Source organism: Hyperoodon ampullatus (genome assembly GCF_949752795.1).
Source record: "Hyperoodon ampullatus genome assembly, chromosome: 2".
Lineage (NCBI taxonomy): Eukaryota > Metazoa > Chordata > Mammalia > Artiodactyla > Ziphiidae > Hyperoodon > Hyperoodon ampullatus.
The window spans coordinates 161,351,664-161,368,793 of record NC_136915.1 but is presented as its reverse complement, the minus strand read 5'-3'; the positions used below and the strand labels follow the sequence as shown (position 1 = coordinate 161,368,793).

Sequence of the window (17,130 nt, the reverse complement as noted above, 5' to 3'; positions counted from 1 at the left end):
GGGCCTCTCACTGTTGTGGCCTCTCCCGTTGCGGAGCACAGGCTCCGGATGCGCAGGCTCAGCAGCCATGGCTCACGGGCCCAGCCGCTCCGCGGCATATGGGATCCTCCCAGACCGGGGCACGAACCCGTATCCCCTGCATCGGCAGGCGGACTCTCAACCACTGCGCCACCAGGGAGGCCCACAAATCACTTTTACTTTGCTTTGTTGTTTATAGAACATAAGATATTTTTGTGCTCAAAAGAAGAGTTATTTGTGATTTTAAAAAAAATTTTATAGAGGGACTTCCCTGGTGGCGCAGTGGTTAAGAATCTGCCTGCCAGTGCCGGGGACACTGGTTCGAGCCCTGCTCCGGGAAGATCCCACATGCCACGGAGCAACTAAGCCTGCGAGCCACAACTACTGAGCCCACATGCCACAACTACTGAAGCCCATGCACCTAGAGCCCATGTTCTGCAACGAGAAGCCACTGCAGTGAGAAACCTGTGCACCACAACAAAGAGTAGTCCCCGCTCACTGCAACTAGAGAAAGCCTGCGTGCAGCAACGAAGACACAGTGCAACCAAAGATAAATAAATAAAAATTAAATTAAAAATTAAAAAAAAATGTTTATAGAGAAACTGATCACACTGGCATTGACTCACCACACTATCAGGAGTGTTAGTTAGCTTTTAGGAAGTTTTAATAAATTACTCCTTTTATCTCTGAATTGTTCAAATTCACATCCAGTTAGCAATAACAATTTCTGATTGTTCGTGTGAATTGATGTTTAAGTTTATTCAAGGAAAGAACTGACTGAAGAGAAAAAAATACCAACTTGAGACTTATGAGGGTGCTGATTAAATTTGTAAACAGTGTAAATAATAAATAATTTTATATTTTAGTTCCATTAAAGAGTAAGTCTCTACTTACCCCTCACCACCTTTTGAGAATTTCTGTAATTCCTATGTTTTACTAAATCATTCCATTTTAAAAATAAGCTCAGAAGCTGGTTTATGGGCATTTATTCTACATATTTCCCACCCTTCCTCATTTTTCCCCATTCTTTCTTTCTTTTTTTTTTTTTTTTTTTTTTTGCGGTATGTGGTCCTCTCACTGTCGTGGCCTCTCCCTTTGCGGACCACAGGCTCCGGACGCACAGGCCCAGCGGCCGTGGCTCACGGGCCCAGCCGCTCCGCGGCATGTGGGATCCTCCCAGACCGGGGCACGACCCCGCCTCCCCTGCATCGGCAGGCGGACTCCCAACCACTGCGCCACCAGGGAAGCCCTCTTTCTTTTTTTTTTTAATATTTATTTATTTATTTGGTTATGCCGGGTCTAGTTGCGGTACACAGGATCTTTATTGCCGCATGTGGGATCTTTAGTTGCGGCATGTGGGATCTAGTTCCCTGACCAGGGATCGAACCCGGGCCCCCTGCATTGGGAGCTCAGAGTCTTAACCACTGGACCACCAGGGAAGTCCCTCACCATTCTTTCTTGATACAGAAATCCCAAAGGAGATACGCAACACTGTAGCGTAGTGGTTAAGATCTTGGGCTCTGGAGTTTCACTGGGTTTCAGTCTTCCACTACTAGGTTTGTGCCCTCAGGCAATTGCTTAACCTCTGTGTTCCTCAGTTCCTTCATCTGGGTTGTGAGGTTTAATTACTTAGAGAGTACCTAGCACATAGTAAACACTCAAATTGAGTGCTGTTGTTCGTTTTCATATATGCATACATACAGCTCTAAAAATTAGAGACTAATTAAGTCATGAATCATATAGCCCGTAGCTTGAAGCCATTGCTACCAGTGTGGCTCCTTGAAGCTACATAAACCCCAGGCTCTGTGATCCCTTTTGAATTCTAATAAATTCTTATTGAAGCATGCATACCCCATACAGAAGAAAACTCTAGCTAAAGAACAAAGATGTGAGGCATATTAAGAAGAATACTGATCTTTCTAGGTTGTCTTCTGGGCCAGTTATTACCGAAGAGGTACTAGAAGGTCCACTGGAGTGCAGGAGGAAAATATTAGAATTTAGTGTATATACATCTTTTATTTCATCCATTTAAAATGTCTATTTTAGGGCTTCCCTGGTGACGCAGTGGTTGAGAGTCCGCCTGCCGATGCAGGGGACACGGGTTCGTGCCCTGGTCCGGGGAGATCCCACGTGCCGCGGAGCAGCTGGGCCCGTGAGCCATGGCCGCTGAGCCTGCGTGTCCAGAGCCTGTGCTCCGCAACGGGAGAGGCCACAACAGTGAGAGGCCCGCGTACCACAAAAATAAATAAATAAAAATTTAAAAAAATAAAATGTCTATTTTAGTTTGTTTTATAATATATACAACACATTATTTAATATATTATTTTAGTAATGCTTGTATATAATATTAAAAATACATTTTGGAGATAGATGCTCAAAATTTTTTTAGTTATAGGAGTACACCAACAAAAATACTTAACCACCACCTGGTTGTGTCAAATGCTTTTGCCTCCAAGATAGCAGTCTGACTGCTTTTAGACATACTTTGTTATAAATTCCACTTTTAAATGAAAAATAATTAAGATTTTTAAGAAGGCAAGGCTAAAATACATAACATATCGACCACTTGCAGGAAAAATTTAAGACAAAATGGATAGTAATGATTTCCAGAAGATCCATTATTGTAAACTTTCAAGATTTTCCCCAGCTCAAAGGTTTCATTATCTTGTTTACCTCATGCCATGTTCTATATCTTTTTTTCTCTTTAAAAAGAAAAGACATAATTAATTTTTTAGACATAACTTGACCCTTTAGAAACTATTTTTTAAAATAAATTATACATTCAAATGTTGAATTCCCTGGGGTTTATCTGAATATTTTTGCTCTTTTGATTACTCATCGTTCTCTGGTTAAATGTGCACTTAGAAAGTTAAATATGCTTTATAGTATACTATGTTTCTTTTTTGTTTTTAGACAAAACCACCAGATCATCAAGTCAATATCCAGAATCACTTTGGCAGTCATCACAAAGTAAGTAAAACCATGATTTTTACTCTTAAAAGTCTACCTGTGGGTGTGGTCAAATGCTATTCTTATTTTTGAAGATCTTCTTTTGCAGTTTAATGTAAAATGTTGAAAAAGAGGTATAATGAATGCTAAAAAAAACCCTCATCTTGCATCTTGAATTTGGTTCTTGAGTTAATCACCTCTGTACCCAACCTTGATTTTGAATTTAAAAAAAACAAAAAACTACTGCCTTCTTTGATTTGTTGAATGTCCTCGTTTGCAATATAAATTTGTTGATTGTTTTAGTTTAATTAACTAATGTAGTAGTTTGAGCCTACTTATATGGTATGATTTAAACTGTGTTGCAAAAGTTTGGAAGGATGAATAAATAAGTGGTAAATCAGGTAAAGTAAAAAGTTAATGGCAAGTTAGTTGGTGTGTATATAAAAGTCTTACAGCCCGGCTTACAACTTTGAAAATTTTCATAATAAAATATTGAGAAAATGTAACACACATGAAAAGAACGGGAAGTAATATACTAAAATGCTAACAGTGTTTGTTCAGGATGGTAGAATTGTTGTTGACATTTTTCGTTTACTTTTTTCCTATATTTTGCAGATTATCTACAATGGATATGTATCTCTTAGGTTAAGCAGAAATTACACTGTTTTTTCTTTTTCCATTTTTAAATCAAGTCACAGAATTCAAATTAATTATTAGTCAACCAAAAATATCCTGAAATGTAAAATCTTCAAGAACTTTTTTTCCTTTCACAATACCGTTTTAAAAATATGAGACTATTTTTTTTAAAAAAGTCTTTGGAAATCTGTTTTCTAATCACTGTGTTCATAGAATTCCACTTTATATATGTGTATATATATATATATATATATATTTTAGTTTTTAGTTGGTTCTGGGTTTGGAATTAAAACTGAGACAAAACAAAAGCAGGTGAAACAAAAATCAGTCATTTATGGAAAATTACTCTCTGGATTATCTTTATGTTTGCCCTTTGTTATTCTAAATCTTTGATCTTTGGAAGCTCTGAAATGTGTCTCCCTATATTAATTATGCTATATTTATGCAATGGTATACTTTTCAGTTATGGAGTTGTTTGTATACAATTAGGTATATATTTCCTTGAATCTAAAATGCCATTGCTTTTATGTATCACTGAGAAAGAAAACCATCCAGTTAAACTGTGTCATACCACTGATTCTAAGATGCAGCCCTAAAGCAAAGGTGTTTTTAAAAAATTACTTCACAGAGTCAATGAAAGACAATACAAAAAAGTGTGTGTTTAGTTTTTTAAAAAGTTCTTTGTTAGTGTAGACTGAAAACAAATCTGGAATATACATCTATCTGTCTTATTCACCATGGTTTTCCTACAATGTTTTGCACGTAATAGGCACTTAATAGATATTAATGAATTTTTAGGTTATGCATTTCTAGAATGGTGTATTTCTGTTACAGCCAGCACATACTGCATTTTTAGTCAGAAAATAAGTTGAACATAAATTTATATTGGTACTTGTATCAGTAGGTAGAAGTAACTTGTTTCTTCAGGCAGATTTGCAAATTTACCATGCTATAATTGTTTGTAATAACATTTTCTAATTATCCCATTGTATCATTTTATAGTTGTCCTTAAATACCATCCCAAAACATGAAGTAGCATCTTGCACTGCATAACTACTTTGCAGTGTTCACAAATTTGCTTATATAGTATATACCGTTATATATGAACTGCCTGGGTTTATATCTCAGTCCTACTACCTTTTACATATGTAATCGTGGGGAAAATTATCAATTTCAGTTTACTTATTTGTAAAATAGGAATAATAGTATCTACCACATAAAGTGTGAGAGTTGATAAAATTATACTTGGTACCTGGTAAACATTCAGTACATTTAGCTTTTATTTTGATGGCGTTGCTCTTAAAGCTGGCTTCTTATTATCCAATTCCTGAACATTTTGAAGTTTAGAAGAGGGAAAATACATATATATTGTATATGTTTGGGACTGATGAAAGAAAGGTTTAATTTTTTTTGTTTTTGTTTTTGGTGTCAGTAGTAAACAAGTAAAATGTTTATGCAACATCTTCATGGTTTTTATTTCTGTTCTTTATTTTCTACGACCTTATCTCTGTTTTCTGTTTCAGGTCGAGACTTCACAGCTTTTGATAAGCAACCATTAGTGCTAAGTAAGTGGTTGGTTGTCTATTCTTTTATCAATCAACCCAGTCTTACTAGCCGACAAAAATTTGAATAGGATTCAAAGTCATTTTACCCTCTTTGCCTTTTAATCCACCACAAATTGATACTACATGTAATATTGGTACTCTGTGATGTAGAAATGTGTTTAGGACTACTTTACTGAAAATAATTTATTTACAAAAGTAAATGGTTAACCTTTTTCTTCTTAATTAACACCAAAGTGTTAATGAAGTTCAAGTGTTAATAAATGCAGTCATAGACCATAGCAAAGGACTTGTACATAGTTTTGTCTATTAGGAGATTATGTATTTATTTGCTGCCTTTTTTGCTGTGGGAAGTGACTCATCCTCACTGATGTGATCCTTTGACATTATCTTTTACTTTTGAACCTAGTGCTTTGGTTGTTTTCCTCACCAAATTTGTTTTGCCTTTCTGATAAATTTACCTTATAACATTGAGGTATAGTATACATTTTCAAAGTATGTGAAATGATATCTTGATATTGTCTCAGGCTCGGGATATCAAAAAAATCATCAGGAACGGGTTGAACGAACCACAAGAATAAGGACTAGGATGCAAAGTAAGTTGATAAATCTCTACCTGTTACTGAAGAAATTTTTAAATTACTACCTGTTATTGAAGTAATTTTATTTGCTATTTTTTGATTATTTAACATATAAAACTGTTTAGTTCATCAGATAAGCATTTGGGTTGCTTGTGATCTCATTAATAAAGGACATTTATGATTACTAGTTTAGTTATTTCCATCTACTTGGACTGGCAGGAGATGGACTGGGTGTAGATTGTAGATAGTGGTGTGAGAAAACCAGTGGATGATAGGTATGTACTTGACAAGTTGTCAGTTCTGTCTAGCAGCAGTACAATCTGCACATGAAAATGAAATTCTAATCTTTTGATAGTACCTGTTTTTATTTTTAACAGTTGTTTACCGTTGTATAAATAACCACTTAGAGCAGCTTGGCATACCCATTATTTTAAGCTATAAATGCTGAAATCCTCAAATTGTATTTTCATGTTTAGGTTTAGGATGGATTAAATGTCATAGAATTTAAGAAATATCTAAGAAATAAATAGGTGCGATAAAACATACTTTGGCTGGGAAAACTGGACAGGGACATGTAAAAGTATGAGATTAGATCACTCTCTAACACCATACACAAAAATAAGCTCAAAATGGATTAAAGACCTAAATGTAAGGCCAGAAACTATCAAACTCTTAGAGGAAAACATAGGCAGAACACTCTATGACATAAATCACAGCAAGATCCTTTTTGACCCACCTCCTAGAGAAATGGAAATAAAAACAAAAATAAACAAATGGGACCTAATGAAACTTCAAAGCTTTTGCACAGCAAAGGAAACCATAAACAAGACCAAAAGACAGCCCTCAGAATGGGAGAAAATATTTGCAAATGAAGCAACTGACAAAGGATCAATCTCCAAAATTTATAAGCAGCTCATGCAGCTCAGTAACAAAAAAACAAACAACCCAATCCAAAAATGGGCAGAAGACCTAAATAGACATTTCTCCAAAGAAGATATACAGACTGCCAACAAACACATGAAAGAATGCTCAACATCATTAATCATTAGAGAAATGCAAATCAAAACTACAATGAGATATCATCTCACACCAGTCAGAATGGCCATCATCCAAAAATCTAGAAACAATAAATGCTGGAGAGGGTGTGGAAAAAAGGGAACACTCTTGCACTGCTGGTGGGAATGTGAATTGGTACAGCCACTATGGAGAACAGTATGGAGGTTCCTTAAAAAACTAAAAATAGAACTACCATATGACCCAGCAATCCCACTACTAGGCATATACCCTGAGAAAACCATAATTCAAAAAGAGTCATGTACCAAAATGTTCATTGCAGCTCTATTCACAATAGCCCGGAGATGGAAACAACCTAAGTGTCCATCATCGGATGAATGGATAAAGAAGATGTGGCACACATATACAATGGAATATTACTCAGCCATAAAAAGAAACGAAACTGAGCTATTTGTAATGAGGTGGATGGACCTAGAGTCTGTCATACAGAGTGAAGTAAGTCAGAAAGAGAAAGACAAATACCGTATGCTAACACATATATATGGAATTTAAGGGAAAAAATGTCATGAAGAACCTAGGGATAAAACAGGAGTAAAGACACAGACCTACTTGAGAATGGACTTGAGGATATGGGGCGGGGGAAGGGTATGCTGTGACAAAGCGAGAGAGAGGCATGGACATATGTACACTGCCAAACGTGGGGTGGATAGCTGGTGGGAGGCAGCCACATAGCACAGGGAGATCGGATCTGTACTTTGTGACTGCCTGGGGGGGGGTGGGATAGGGAGGGTGGAAGGGAGGGAGACGCAAGAGGGAAGGGATGTGGGAACAGATGCATAGGTATAACTGATTCACTTTGTTATAAAGCAGAAACTAACCCACCATTGTGAAGCAATTATACTCCAATAAAGTTTAAAAAAAAAAACTTTGAATTCAGTGTCTATCATAATTTCTATAGCAGTGTGGCCACATTAAACCTTGACTGTATAAAAAAATCCATGCCATGCCTTAAGTGACCTTTAACCTCTATCCCTTCCTTACTCATGTAGCCACAGTAGGTCTCGAGGTCATCAGGTGTCCGTTACTTTTATTTAGATAATATAAAAATCCCCATCATATAGCTCTTGCTCATGAAATGACTAACTGTAATTGGACAAGATAACCTCTGTGACTTTGTTTTTCTATCAGTAAAGTAGTAGTGGTTGCAATTCATTTTTTCCCCAGCAGTGAAGTTTTACTGTACACGTAAGTGAGTTCTTCAGCTGTCTAAAACTGAAATAGCTTTTTGCCCTCGCCTTATTGTTGGCTGTTATTTTTTTTTTTTGGCCACGCTTCGCAGCTTGTGGGATCTTAGTTCCCCAGCCAGGGATCAAACCAGGGCCCTCGGCAGTGAGAGCACAGAGTCCTAACCACTGGACCGCCAGGGAATTCCCTGGCTGTCATTTCTTATTGCTGTATTTACTTGCTATTAGAAGACCATTTCCTCTTAAAATTTGTTCTTCTTGACCTATTATAGTTAGGAAACCAAATATTAATTCAGCTTTTTAAGATTATGGTTATAACCAGTATCAAAAATTAAAACATTCTGAAGATCTAGAATTACTCTTGGAAGCAAAACTGCAAGAGTTTAAGTGTACATACTATGAAAAGCTCAGAGTTTTATGATGTTATTAGTTTTTAACTATATATTCTGGGTAACTAATAGCAGATAAATTACTTCCAGAAAAGTGAAGTGTAGTACATATTGTTCTCAAAAAATGTTTGCATTGTCCTCTGTTAAGACACTGTGCAAATGCAATGCAGAAGGGAAAATAATTATATTGAAGGTCTAGTTGGAATGTAGAAGTAGATCTTTATGGTTGCTAAATTGATAGTGCATTTGTAGTATTTTCTCTGTATTCCTACTTTGTCTTAAGTTTTTATATTTGTTATGGCTTAAATAGTTGTATACTGGTTGATAGCCATCTACCATATATACAGGACTTCCAGAGTTAAAGAGAAACTATATAGCAGAAATTTGCACATTCAGGTGCAGGTAACAAAATTTTTTAGATTTTTGACCACAGAAGGACTTTAAGATAAGAAGAAAGAATTTTCAATCAGAGTAGAAGATTGCAGGAAGAAAGAATTTTCAATCAGAGTAGAAGATTGCAGTGATTTCCAAACAGCCTTATAGATTTCTCTTCAATCTAACATCATTTGAAAAAACTTTTCCTTGGCATTCCAAGTTTCATATCTTATTGTCTTAACTATACACTTCTGCCTGCTTCAGTGAGAAAAAAAATTCATTTTTAGATTTAGGTGTTCAAGAACCTGGATTTCAGATCATTATCACCCTGTTAGCACCAGTTCTCTGGGTAGACAGGTCCCAGTTCAGGTTTCTGCCTGTATCCAGATCTTTGGGGAAAGACAGAACCACTGTCTGTACTTTTGCTGTGTCCCAGATGGTAAAACAGTGAGGCCTCCGAGTCTGTGCTTCATTAATACACATGTTTTGGAACCTGTCTCTAAAAGTGGTGTAGAGAAAAGAGGAGAGTTTGGAGTTAGAGCTATTGGGTTCCAGTCCCAGATCTTCTACTTACTAATTGAGTCATCTTGGTAAAGTCTCTTAAGCTTTGTGAACCTCAATTTTCTTAACTTTAGAGTTGGGACAATAGTGCCTATAACTAGGTTATTCTAATGAGCTTATTATATATGTGAACACAGTTTTTTAAGTCTAAATGTACCACATAAATAATTAATGCTTATTTATTGTTAACAATATATTGTGTAATAATCAGTAGTAATAACTATGAAAGATTCATGCCCTCTGCTTTTGACTTTATAGAGTGATTGATTGTTACCATACTCTTCATACTAGAAAAGCTCTGAGCTTTATCTTTTTAAAAAGATCTTTTTTAACGGAATTTTTATTACTGTCTGTAAAATTATTTTTAATAAGGATAAAGTTTACCTTTTAGACAGTGTGTTGCCTCAGCAGAATATATACCCTACTAAGTTTGAGTTCTTCAAATTATATAAATATTTCATGTGGTATATAATAACTGTTACTTATCTATTCTATATCATTAAAATCATCGTAGAAGAGCACTTAACATTTTTATGTATTGTCTCATTTGATCTTTGCAACCATGGATTAAAGTATTCAAGATAAACATTATCTTGATGGATTTTTTTTCTAAATTGTTTCACATACTCTTTAACTGTAGGTTAAACTATTTTATTGAAGTATGATTGACATACATTCATTTTGGTTTTTAAAATATTTTGTTAAAGTATAGTTGATTTACAATGTTGTGTTAATTTCTGCTGTATGGCAAAGCGATTCAGTTATTCATATATATATTCTTTTTCATATTCTTTTCCATTATGGGTTATCACAGGATATTGAATATAGTTCCCTGTGCTATACAATAGGACCTTGTTGTTTATCCATCCTATATATAATAGTTTGCATCTGCTAATCCCAAACTCCCAGTCGATTCCTCCCCTACCCCCACCTTCTTGGCAACCACAAGTGTGTTCTCTATGTCTGTGAGTCTGTTTCTGTTTCATAGATACATTCATTTATGTCATATTTTAGAATCCACATATGAGTGATGTCATATGGTATTTGTCTTTCTCTGACTCACTTTGCTTAGTATGATAATCTCTAGGTCCATCCATGTTGCTGCAAACGGCATTATTTCATTCTCTTTTATGGTTAATATTCCATTGATTATATATATACCACATCTTCTTTATCAATTCATCTGTGATTGACATGCATTTAATGTTACAACTTATGTATTTACTGTATACAACTTGATGAGTTTGGAGATAAGTATATACCTGTGAAACCATCACCATAGTCTATGCCGTGAACATACCTATCACCTCCAAAAGTTTTCTCCCACCCTCTTTATTTATTATTATGTGTGTGATAAGAACACTTAAGATCTACCCTCTTAGCAAATTTTTAATATATAGGACAATAAATATAGGTACTATGCTCTACAGTAGATTTCTAGGATTTTTTCATCTCATTTAACTGAAACTGTGTACCCTTTGACTGATATCTCCTGATTTCCCCCTCCCCCAGGCCCTGGAAACCACCTGTTTCTATGAATTTGACTATGTTCCTCACATAAACGATATTATGAAGTATTTGCATATCTGTATCTGACTTATTTCATTAGGATAATGTTCTCCATGTTGTCCAGAGTGGCAAGATTTCCTTCTTTTTTAAAGCTGAATAATAATTCCATTGTGTGTGTATGTGTGTGTATACATATGTATGTATAAATACATCACATTTTCTTTATCCATTAATTTGTCAGTGGACATTTAGTTTGCTTCCCTGTTTTGGCTATTGTGAATATGACTGCAGTGAACATGGGTGTGCAGATATCTCTCCAAGATCGTAATTTCAGTTCCTTTGGATATATATCCAAAAGTGGGATTACCGGATCATATGGTAGTCCATTTTTAACCTTTTGGGGAACCTCCATAATTCTCTTCCATAGTGACTGCACCAATTTATATTCCCACCAACAGTGTACAGGGATTCTCTTTCCTCCACATCCTCTCCACATACCTTGCACTTTTGTTTTTTCGATAATAGCCACAATACATTTGATAATATGAGGTGATTTCTCATTGTGATTTTGATCACATAAGTCATGTGCTTTTTAAGTTTGATGTAATTCCATGGTCTATTTTTACTTTTGTTGTCCGTGCTTTTGTTGTTATATCCAAGAAATCATTGTCAAGGCCAACTTCAAGAAGCTTTTTCCCCATGTTTCTTCTGGGAGTTTTATTGTTTCAATTCTTAATTTAAGTCTTTAATCCATTTTGAGTCAATTTTTGTGTATGGTATAAGGGTCCAATTTCATTCTTTGTATGTGGATACCCAGTTTCCCCAGTACCATTTACTGAAGAGACTATCCTTTCACTATTGTGTAGTCTTGACACCCTTGTTGAGGATCAGTTGACTATATCTTCATGGGTTTATTTCTGACTTTCTCTTCTCTTCCATTGGTCTATATGTCTGTATTTATGGCAGTATCATAATGTTTTGATTATTCTAGCTTTGTGATATATTTTGAAATCAGAAAGTGTGATGCCTCCGGTTTTGTTCTTCTTACTCAAAGTTGTTTTGGCCTTTCAAATTTGGGGTCTTTCGTGGTTCCATATGAATTTTAGGATTGTTTTCTGTATCTGTAAAAAAATGCCATTGGAATTTTGATACAGATTGCACTGAATCTGTAGATTGCTTTCGGTAGTATGGACATTTTAAGAATATTAATTCTCCATTCCATGACCATGGGATGTCTTTCCATTTACTTATGTCTGCTTTAATTCCTTTCATTAGTGTTTTAGAGGTTTCAGTGTATAATTCTTTTACCTCCCTGGTGAATCTTATTCCTAAATATTTTATTCTTTTTGATGCTATTGTAAATGGGAGTTTTTCTTAATTTTGTTTGTGTTAAGTTTGTTTTCTTAATTTTATGTTCTTATGAGTTATATGAATGTTACATATGTTTCATAATAACTATTATTTAGCTATTCTCCATTATTAATATCATCATGCACTTCACACCATTTTCATATATTATCTCATTTGATCTTTGCAACCATGGAATGAGGTATTTAAGATAAACATTATCTGATGGAAATTTTTTTTTTTTTTTAGTAAGACAGTTTTAACTTTGGTTACCTAACTTTGAAGCTTCTAAATGATGCCATTTCCTAGGCTAACCTAGTAACTGCAAAACAATATGCCTTTAGAGTTAAGGTTGATGTCATTTTGTTTCATTTGAGGTTTTTTGTCATATGACCAGAAGTAAGGCTATTTCTGTAAAAAAATGTATAAAATAAATAAATTAGCAATGCTAATTTTATTCCTCCAGTTTAGTCCAGTGTTTCTCAAATGAAAACTGTTGATAAATACTAGGAAGATCACTTATACACATAAAGTTATAAAACTCCAGGCAAGTGCTAGATGACAGTATTGGTAATGTAGATCATACAAATGAGTAGCTCAGCCTCTTCCCTTTCTGAACCCTGTCCTTCCATTTCCTCTCTCTTAGACGTTAAAATCTGTGGCTATGCCAAGGAGGACGTAGAGGAAAAGGAAAGGGCTTTTCGTTTGTTTTCTAAAGTATGATGGAAATAGCGATTTGATGGAGTGGTGGGAAAATTATTTTTGAAATCTATTGTTTAACCACAAAGCTGAAACAATTACTTGTCTATTACCAGCAATGGTGAAAAGTTTTTCAGTGTAATTTCTAACATATTACTGATATTTGAAATGGTCAGAAACACCAGAGGAAGTATTTAAATCAGTTTGAGGTAGAAATTAATGAAGATTAAGATTGAGTTTTACCTTAAAACCCCTTATCCAGGGAGCTCAGTAATCCATAATCATATTTTGTCCTTCTTTCCCTCTTTACAGCATCATCATCAGGCAAGCGTTCGATATATGGCAGTTTTTCAGATGGTATTATTTGTTTCCTTTCATTATAGCTGTGCTTATTTTCTTTGTCCTCTTAACTTTGTCCCAGAAGTTTCACCACTCCCATTAAATAATTTGGGTCAAGTTCTTCAAGGCTTTCTCACAAAACTAATGTGTTAAGAGTATGCTTTGTACTCGACCATTACATTAATTATGAAAGAAATCAATCTTGTGTCTTAAGCAGCTGTCAATCTAATAGACACTTGGATCTTCTGCTTTTTCTTCTGTTTCTGACAGATCTCTGCCTTATTTTCTCTTGGTGAAGTTTGTATTTTCTTTTTCTGTTGGAAATACTGAAATTATGAAACGTAAATTGATAGTCTTTATTACTCCTATCATTAGATGACGGTGTTCAGAAATCAGAGCTTGGAAACCAATCTCCATCAACCTCCAGCCAACGTAAGTTTCAGCTTTCATTAAATGAGTCTCTAAAATTGGTGAACATAATGATTTTTAAATTTTTTGACACAAAAGAACTTCATGCTATTTGAAGAATTATATTTTAAGTACTTCAAAGGAAAAAGTATATATTTTACCAGCAGTAAAAATCTTGAAGGACAAACTCTGTGAAAAACATCTGGCTTTCCCCTTTACTTTATTATCCATAACACCAAAAGTGAAAGTTAACAAGTAAAGCAACTAATACTGTTAACCAAGTGAACCTTATTGAGTCAAAAGAAAGATGCACATAGCATGACATAATGGGAATACCATAGTGTTTTAGAGTTCACAGACCTGAATTTGAATTAGTTTGGACCACTTACCTTGTGTATAGCCTTGGGGCAAGTTTCTTTAGTTCTCTAAGCCTTTTCATTATCTTGAAAGAGTACTAAGAAAATAACAGTGATTCTCAGATTCTTTGGTCTCAATACCACTATCCACTAGCAAAATTAATAAGAACCCCAGAGACCTTTTTTAAAAAAAGACTTAAAAAATATATATGAGTTATACCTGTCCATATTTACCTAGAGATTAAAATTGGAAAAATTTTTTTAATGTTAGTTATTTTTAAATAATTTAGTAAGGAGAGTGGTAGATTGCTTTGTATTTTGTCTGATCTCTAATGCCTGGCTTAATAAAATGGAGCTGAAGTTTCATTCCGCTTCTGTATTCAAACTGTTAAAATATATTGGGGGTTTTTTTGGTTTTTTAATTTATTTATTAATTTATTTTTGGCTGCATTGGGTTTTCTTTGCTGCGTACAGGTTTTCTCTAGTTGCGGTGAGCGGGAGCTACCCTTCATTGCAGTGTGCAGGCTTCTCATTGCGGTGGCTTCTCTTTGTTGCAGAGTACGGGCTCTAGGCGCGCAGGCTTCAGTAGTTGTGGCACGCGGGGTTCAGTAGTTGTGGCTCATGGGCTCTAGAGCGCAGGCTCAGTAGTTGTGGCGCACGGGCTTAGTTGCTCCGTGGCGTGTAGGATCTTCCCAGACCAGGGATTGAACCCGTGTCCCCTGCGTTGGCAGGCGGATTCTTAACCTCTGCGCCACCAGGGAAGTCCCAGTCAGTTGTTTTCTGAGCCTGAAAGCAACAGGCTCACGTTGTTTGTTTTCCAGAAAAAGTCTCCCAAATATGAAAGTCTGACTAACCACAGTTTGTCACTTGTCCTTTCAAGTAAAAATTCTATGAAAACACGATTTCAGCTCACAACTCAGTTGCACAAAGTTCTTTTCTTTGAGACAGCCATATACTGTTCTGTGTAGCAGAAGTGCTTATATATATGTCCCATTTCTTCACATAGAATGTTAAGATTTCTACTCAAGGTTGAGTTCTAATAAGATAAATTCTTTTAAATGCTTCATGAAGGATGTTCTCAAGTGAAACTGATAACCTGGAATACATGGCCATGAAGAATACAAAGACAGTTCTAGTTTGGTGCTATTGCCCTGTGATTCATCTAAAGCATCAGTTATTTTTCCTACCATGGCTTTTTACACCATCAGTGCAGATGTCAATATGGTGGAAAAAGGCAAATAAGATCTTAGTGTCGGGAGAATAGTTTTAACCTCAAGGACCCCCTTGAAGAGGATCTTGAGATACCCCACCAGCCACACTTTGAGAACTGTTGCTCTAGAGGGTCCACGGTACAATTATTAGTCTAAAGCAGTCAATAAATAGAAAGTGTAAAAATACTGTTGCTGTCATATTAAATTATTAAATGACGTGGTATATGAGAAAGTGCTTAAACTGAAGAGCACTAGGTAAATGTAAATTCATATCATCATTGCCAGTAATAATTAGGAATGAGTTGCAAACTAAGTTTTACCAGGGTTAACTTGCATACAGCAAAAGATAGGCATCAGTGCAATTAAAGGGACAGCTAGCTATTATATGGAAGATTTCACTTATAATGCATCCTTTTCTTTATCCCTTTATATACATAAATATTCCACCTTGGATAATAATCCATGTTAGTTTCTAAATTTAAAACTATTTTGTAAAGTGTCTTTTAATATTGTTTACCTCCCAAATATTAGCAGCAGTAATAATAGTTTTGCTGTATAAATTGTATTCTTTCTGACTTACACATGCCATTACATATACTTAAATTCTACTTTTTCCTCTAAGTCTCTTTATCATTTTGACATTGAAGAGACAATATGCATACTCATACGCGTAACTTAAAACACATGTGCTAAATTATTTCTTTAAGAAAGTAAATTATCAGGTCCCTTCTGTAAATTCCTTCCTCTCTTATCTAATGTTTATGAAGATTAATATTAACTTTACAAGTCACTTGCTCTTGAATCTAAGAAAATAATATTTGTCTATCATTTCTTTTTTTCCTGAGCAGAAGTGACTGGACAACCCAAAAGTGCATCTTTTGTGAAGGTGAAGTGGTGGTGTCCCTGTGTTCTGATAGCTGCTTTTCTCATTGGGTGTTTTTGGTACACTCGTACTCCTGAAGCAGAAACCACTGCTGTTCAAGAGTTCCAGAACCAGATGAAACAACTTATGAATAAGTACCAAGGTCAAGATGAGAAGCTGTGGAAAAGGAGCCTAACATTCCTGGAAAAACATCTTAATAGCTCCCACCCTCAGCCTCAGCCTGCTATCTTGCTGCTCACTGCTGCCCGAGATGCTGAAGAAGCACTCAAGTGTCTGAGTGAACAAATTGCTGATGCCTATTCTTCCTTCCGAAGTGTTCCTGCAATCCGGATTGATGGGGCAGGCAAAGCAACTCAAGACAGTGATGTTGTCAAACTAGAGGTAGATCAGGAACTGAGCAACGGATTCCAAAATGGCCAGAATGCAGCTGTGGTCCACCGCTTTGAGTCATTGCCTGCAGGCTCTACTTTGATCTTCCATAAGTATTGTGATCATGAAAATGCAGCCTTCAAAGATGTAGCCTTAGTCCTAACTGTCTTGTTAGAGGAGGAGACACTTGGAACCAGTCTAGGCCTAAAGGAAATTGAAGAAAAAGTGAGGGATTTCCTCAAAGTCAAGTTCACCAACTCTGATACACCCAACTCCTACAAACACATGGACCCAGACAAATTGAGTGGGCTCTGGAGCCGTATTTCTCACTTAGTCCTGCCTGTACAACCTGAAAATGACCTGAAAAGGGGCATCTGCTTATAAGAGGAGACAGAAGAGAAAATCGTGTCTCAAGTTCTGAGAATTTTTCAAACTTTCTAACCATAGACAGGATCCAGAGCTCTTTTTGAAAGAACTGCTTTCTTTTTAAAGGAGGTTAAGTTCTTAGGTAAACATGGAATATCTAAATCGTTTATTCAACCTAATTATCTGTTTTTTGAGAGAATCGTTTCCTTGTTTCCATTGAGATCTGTGTTAATGATATCTGAGGACTATAAATTATATGCAGTCCCATAGAGGATCTGCTTAGATTCTGGGTTGAATCATTATTGCTATGGTAT

The 17,130-nt window shown here is 35.6% G+C and overlaps 1 protein-coding gene across 2 annotated transcripts in view; it reads left to right on the top strand.

The window, feature by feature from the left end:
• TOR1AIP1 (torsin 1A interacting protein 1) overlaps window positions 1-16,834 on the top strand; it is a gene marked incomplete at both ends in the record, with an annotated part of 44,722 nt that extends 27,888 nt beyond the window's left edge. For both annotated transcript variants that reach the window (XM_079698568.1, XM_079698567.1), the window contains 5 exons: window positions 2,932-2,988; window positions 5,127-5,168; window positions 5,693-5,761; window positions 13,599-13,655; window positions 16,047-16,834. In XM_079698568.1, the coding sequence (XP_079554694.1) occupies window positions 2,932-2,988; window positions 5,127-5,168; window positions 5,693-5,761; window positions 13,599-13,655; window positions 16,047-16,834 (1,013 nt within the window). The remainder of the gene's footprint in view (window positions 1-2,931; window positions 2,989-5,126; window positions 5,169-5,692; window positions 5,762-13,598; window positions 13,656-16,046) is intronic.
• Between the last annotated feature and the right edge of the window lie 296 nt (window positions 16,835-17,130).